At 45.3% G+C, this 6,602-nt stretch overlaps 1 protein-coding gene across 1 annotated transcript in view; it reads left to right on the forward strand.

The window, feature by feature from the left end:
* The window catches only part of TMEM217B (transmembrane protein 217B), a 317,942-nt gene extending 311,871 nt beyond the window's left edge, over window positions 1-6,071 (forward strand). Inside the window, exon 5 of the mRNA XM_086950165.1 lies at window positions 5,514-6,071. Coding sequence (XP_086806291.1) covers window positions 5,514-5,623 — 110 coding nt within the window. The 3' untranslated portion in view covers window positions 5,624-6,071. The remainder of the gene's footprint in view (window positions 1-5,513) is intronic.
* Window positions 6,072-6,602: the final 531 nt, after the last annotated feature.

The following is a 6,602-nucleotide window of genomic DNA, read 5'->3' on the forward strand; positions in this document are numbered from 1 at the left end:
AGTGAAGGTTTGGTGAGATCACCTCGCATCCAATTAAAGTTGGGGGGGAAGCCAGTGTGTGAGAGTTGTCATCTTGCAGGTCAAAGGAGAACTGGTCAAGAGCCTGGTCGAGAGCCCGAGCCAATGGAAGGGCCTCAGGAGCTTCTTTTATTTGTAGGTCGGCCCTTGTATAGAAAGCCTGGTAGCGATGAACTAAGGCCTGTCTCGCTGGTGGGGATGGGGATCATAGGCTGAACTAATGTTTTGTGCGAAGCTGGGGCTGAGGTAGTTGAAGCAGAGGTCAAAGGGATGTTAAGCAATCTTGATCTGGACTTCGAAGCGGGTGCAGAACTTCTAAGATATCCCTCAGTGACATTTTTTTTGACGAGGAATCTGCTATGGTTGAGGGTCTCGATTTCAATTCTTCATGGATTGGGCTTTCCTGGAGCACCCCTGCACCCCAAGTTGTTTTTGGACAGAGGCGCCATGAGGGAACTGAGCTTGAGATGGAGACTGCTTGGGCTGAAGCTCAGGAGCTGAGTCTGAGACAGTACCCGGTTGTGGTTGTGGTTTCGATAATTTTGCTAGGTTTACAATCGGGGATAGGCCGCTGCTGCAGTGTCAGAAGCCCTCAACTTGAGGCTTTTTTTTAAAAGGATTAGGTAGAGCATTCATGGTTCTCCCTGATCTCATCGCTGGAAGGTGTTATTGGTGGGGGTGGGGAATAGCCTGGGAGCCACTGACCCCCCTCACCGAGATCCCCCCAGAGCCCCCCACTGACCAAGCAGCTCAAAATGCTCAGAAAGCTCACACAGGGGCCGTGGCTCCACGGTGCAGTGCAAGGCTGAGCAGGCTAGAGGAGGTTGATTGACTAGCCCCCTCGGGCAGCTTCTTGGACTCCTTGGTGCAGTAGTTGCAGTGGAGGTGGCGGTAGCAGTGATTGCTGGGAGGCTGGGGTGGGCAGCAGCTGAGGAGGCAGCTCCTTGACTCCTTGGGCTCCTTGTTGATAGCTATAGTACAGTGGAGGCGGTGGGGGTAGCTGCAATGATGGCAGTGGCTGAAGTGAACAGTTGCTGGTGAAAGCGGCAGGAGTGGGCAAGCAAGCCTAGGGGATTTGCGGGGAAAGGCAGATGGCAGATGGAAGGCAAGTGGGGCACACAAGTCAGAATCGCAGGGTGCACCCGATCTAATCAGGCCACCTCCACGATCTGCCTAGGGCACGCACTCACTGCGGCCGTCGACTAAAGTTAGCCACGCTTGCCGCTGGAGCTCTGGTCCCAGCTCTGGTTCCACGCTCTCCGCAAGCTCTTTGCAAGCGCCCACTGTCAAGGGGTCTCCAAGGTACTAGGTACTCCTCGCTCTGCTGACCGAACGCTGACCAAACACGCCAGTGAGAAGTAGGTTCTTTCTTGTCGTTTTCTGGTGAGAGCAGAGTCCATGGTCCTTCTTTTAAATAACTATGAGTATACAAATGGGAAAAATCACCTGAAGCTCTACCCGTTTGACCCCGCCCCATCCACCTTAGTAGTAGGCAATGGTCTTCCACCTTTTGCCAGGATGATGGGCAGCTTCCCAAAAGGCCCCTCAGAGCTTTTCCAGCCTATTTTGGTGAGGCGATCTTCAGGAAAAGGAGGACATCTCCATCAAACAACGAAGCACTTACTTCATATAGTTAGAGGAAGGGCCCGTGTTTACTGAAGATTTACCTTTTTATACTTTAGTCATCTTCTCTATACCAAGATACATGTTATCACAAATTTCTGTATAAAGACACACGAGGAACAATCACATTGTCAAAAGACACACAAGGTCACTAGTGAAATTTCCCTGTTCTTCATTATGCAGCTGGGGTGTAGAATACATACTGGACATTTACACAAGGAGGTAGCACTTAGTAATTAACCAGTAAAAAGTTCTCCACTTAAGTAGATATGTTGTGCAAACCTGTGGACTCTTTTTGGATAAAGGAGAAGGTGCAGTTCTGTGAGGCCCCAGTCACTGACACAGCTACTGACACACCCACACAGACACTAACTCACACCCTCCAGCACTCACACAGCCACTGACAGACCCACTTAGACACTGATACACACTCTCACAGACCCACACAGACACTATCACACCCATTCACAGACCCACTCACAACCCCACTCACAGACCTGCTCAGACACTCATTCAACCACTTACAGAACCACTCAGACATGTACAACCACTCACAGACACACTCAGACACTCATGTACCCACTTACAGACCCACTCATACTCTTTCACACCCACTCACGGAACTACTCAGACTCCTGTATTGACTCACAGGCCCATTCAGAGACACACACCCATTACAGACCCACTCAGAGACTCACATACCGACTCACAGACCAACTCAGACACACATGTACTCACTCACTCATCACAGACTGACTCTCACTCAGACACTCTCACATCCACTCACAGACCCCCTCAAACCCTCACTTAGACACTAACACACCCACTCAGACATCCACTCAGACACTCATGAACCCACTCAGACATGCATGCACCCACTCCCAGCCCACCTCAGACACTCACATACCCACTCACACACCCATTGAGACATACTCACTCACACACACACACAGATACGCTCCTGCACTCACTTAAAGGTTACAGGTTACAGTTAGGAAATAAAATGTAAAAAACCTTAGAAATTCACTTAAAAAACAAAGATATACTAAGTGTTTTACTAATGAGTGATACCATTTTGAACATGTATTATGTGAGTGGCTGTGAGACTGTCTGAATATGTGAGTGAGTGGTTGTCTGAGTGGGTGTGTGAATGGGTGTGTGAGTAGCTGGATAGGTAAATAAGTGGGTTTATGGGTAACAGTATGGGTGAGTGAGTGCCTGTGTGAGTGGCTATAATGGCGAGTGAGTGTGTGAGTTGCTGTTTGGGTTTGCGAGTGGCTGTGTAAGTGGGTGTATGGGTGAGTGAGTTGGTATGCCAGCAACTGTATGGGTGGGTTTGTTGATATGTGAGTGGCTGCATGGATGAGTGAGAGGTTGTGGGAATAGCTGTATGGGTGGGTGAGTGGTCATCTGAGTGCCTGTGTTGGTGGGTGAGTACCTGCGTGAGTGGCTCCATGGTTGACTGAGTGTGTATGTGGGTGTATGGGTGAGTTAGTAGCTGTTTGAGTGGGTTTATGAGTAAGTGAGTAGGTATGTGAATGCGTGTATGGATGTGTGAATGGCTATGCAAGTGATTTTGTAGATGAGCGAAAGGATGTGTGAGTGGTGGTATGGGTGAGTCAGTAGGTCTTAGTAGCTGTATGGTTGAGTGAGTGGCTGTGTGAGTAGCTATATGGGTGAATGACTGGTTCAGTGACTGGCTGTATGAGTAAGTGAGTGTGTGTCAGTAGCTGAGTGGGTCTGTGAATGGGTATGTGAGTGGTTGTGTGGGTGTGTGAGTAGGTGTATGAGATTTTATATAGGGGTGTGCATGGTTCTATGGATAATGTCATCACTGGTGTCATCAGTGATGTCATTTGAGATGTCTTCAGTGATGTCATCAGTGATGTCACTGACCATGTCATGAGTGATGTAATATGTGAGGTCATAAACAGTGCATTGCGGGCGTAAGTTATAATTAGCTCAGGTAACTATAACTGTTGAATTCTATGGTTTTGTATGAGTGTAATCTGAGCCTAACTATAACGTCTCTGTAAGCTTTCGTTTTTTCAGTAAATACATATATATGTATAAATATACAATTATATAATTATAATGTGTTCAATGTGCCCCATGTTCCATAATTATCTATAATGTGCGTGAATGCACATGTACATACTGTTCACAATTTACTGCTTGTGTTCCCTTTGTGGGCCCTCCTCTAAAAAATTTTGTCTGTAGATATCCCCACCTTATGCATCAATTACTATTTACTTTTAAACTGAAGTTGTCGCAATATTGGGCCATGGAATTCGTTCATTACTTTCAGGTAGGAAAGTCTTATGTTCCAAGTCTTTGTTTTGCACAATTCCTCTATTTTAATCAGTGCTTTCAATGGGCCGGTACTCACCGGTACTGAGTACCAGCACTTCTTAGATTTATCTCTCTGAGTACCAGCACTTCTCTACTGCCCTGGAGAGTACCGGTACTCATGAAAAGGTAGGCTCATTAGCATTGCTGGTGAGCAGGAGTAGAACGTGTCTCTGGCAGGTACCGCTTCTGTAGCCCCGATCAGAGCCCCAGCTGAGTTATTCAGCAGGGCTAATTTGAATAATGTCCGGGTGCTCACCATCACGCTGTGCTTAACAGTGCAGGGTCCATTCAGGCCCTGTGCTGTCAATCACATTCACACTACCCTATGCGTTCGTGCAAGCACAGGAATCATGTCAGTTCCCTGGCAGTGGCAATCAGGCTACAGCCAGTCTGGCCCTGGTTGTAATTAAAAAAGGGAAAATATGGCTTTTCTTTGTGTGTATGCTATGTTTGTGTGTATGTCTGTTTTTGGAAGAAAAAAGTGAAAGAAAGAGAGAGAATCCAGACACTCTCAGGATGTATTTTAAAGAAAATATGTGGCTCTTTGTTTGTGCTCTGCGACAAAGATTCATAAATAACGTAAAAGGGAGGGTTCGTAGGTGAGTGGATGAGTGAGTGGATGGATGAGTGATTAAGGGTGGATGGATGAATGGTTGAGTAAAAGCATGCATGGGTGAAAGAGGGCGGATGATACAATAAAAGGGCAGATGATGGGTGAATAAGTGAAGGATTCAACGGATGAATGAAAGGTAGGGAGGATGGATGAAAGGGCGGATGATGGATGAGTGAAAGGAGGGATTGAGTGAAAGGGTGGATAGAATAAAGGAGTGAAAGGGTTGATGGATGGTCGAGCGAAAGGATTGATGGATGAGGGAAAGGGTGGATAAAGAGATGGATGAGTGAAAGGATGAATGGATAGGTTTAGAGATGGATGGTTGGATAGGTTTGGATATGAAGGGTGGAGAGACGGAATGGTGAAAAACTGAATGATTGATGAAAGACTGAATGGACGATAGAATGTAAAGGTTAAATGGTGGACATCAGCAGGTAAATGGTAGGATGAAAGGATAGATTGATGGAAGAGACAAGAGATATCTTCGGGGGAGGGTCATGATGAGTTGCTTCATTTGCTTGTTGCCATAAGAGCTTTGGTGCCACATGGGGGTATTTTCAATCTCTTCCTACTCACGTGCTCAAAAATATATAGTTTTGTGGCAAACAGCAATTACCAGTATGAAATTAAGAAGGTGCAACTATTGCAAAAAAAAAGGAAATGTTAACATATCGCATTCTCTTTCATTTTGTGTAATGAGTTAACCAGCTTTGTTTATATAAACACATTTCTCATGTGTTTTGGTATGTGCTGCAACTAATATAGAAGTTGTTAAGTATCATCAGGTCTTGCCCTTAGCCCTGCCCCCTCACTACACCTCTAGCTCATTTTAATGAGTACCTGCACTTATTTTTTCCCATTTAAAGCACTGATTTTAATATAAAAATGTTTTCCATATCTTTTCCAGCGGTTGTGATGGCTGTGTGCATCGTGGCATGCTTCCTGAGAGTGCTTCTGCTCTTCCTCTGTGACACCCTGCGGCCTGTTTCAAGTGGAGACACCCACGTCATTGAATAAGGCGCCGAGGGTGTCTGAACACTCTTTTACAGGCGAGATCAGCGAACAGACATCCCACGCAGAATAGAAAATACCTATACTGATAATGACATTTGAGAACAGGACCAACTTTAAAACGATTTCATCTCCAGCTTAATAACCATATGATCACGTTGTATTTTTATACCATCTGTGCCTGGAAGCTTTCATGGTTTCATAGCGTGACAAAGATCATTGTAAAACATGTATTTACTGAACATGAGTAAGATGCAGGATGACAGGCTAGTGACTGATAGTCACGCCCCCTAAAAGCGTTGAACTCGGTGCAAGAGGCATGCATTGTTCTTTAGAATAGTTGGAAAAACTGACATCACAACCCTTATATTTCTGGGTACGAAAGATATGGAGAAATGGGTTTGTAAAAACCGTAAACAAGGATTAACAAACAAAAATAAACTGATCTAGCTTAGTTTTGGTTCTTTGTTACCTTTTGTTGCAGTGGCTATAAAGTGCACGATATGATTGGACACACAAAGAGGCAGATATGCAATCACACAATAGACATGCCTACAGGGAAAGATTTTGGCTTGATGTATATGGATGGCTCAATGGCTCTATGGATGTGCACAAGGATGGATGGCTGTCGGTGAATACAACCTGTGAGTTGAGTTGCTAAATGGATGAGTGCAAGTATGGGTGGGTAGAAAGATGAATTATTGTATGTGGGAGTATGACTGAATACTTAGGTTAGGTTGACGATATAGCTGAAAATTCAGCCATGTGAACTGACTAGAGGCAATTAGTTTCTGGGACTATTCATGGAATATATCTTCCTTTACTGCCCGCCTTATTTTCAAAGCCGGTGAAACGAGCAGCGATTGTGTACAGTATCCACAAATAATTTGAAAAAAGAAAATATATCAATGTTCAAGCGCAAACATACCCTCGTGACCGCCCAGCGATGGATGAGCTAGAATTTCCTAAAAGTGAATGTCAGCAA

The sequence above is a fragment of the Lissotriton vulgaris genome, unplaced genomic scaffold (assembly GCF_964263255.1).
Source record: "Lissotriton vulgaris unplaced genomic scaffold, aLisVul1.2 SCAFFOLD_1999, whole genome shotgun sequence".
Classification (NCBI taxonomy): domain Eukaryota; kingdom Metazoa; phylum Chordata; class Amphibia; order Caudata; family Salamandridae; genus Lissotriton; species Lissotriton vulgaris.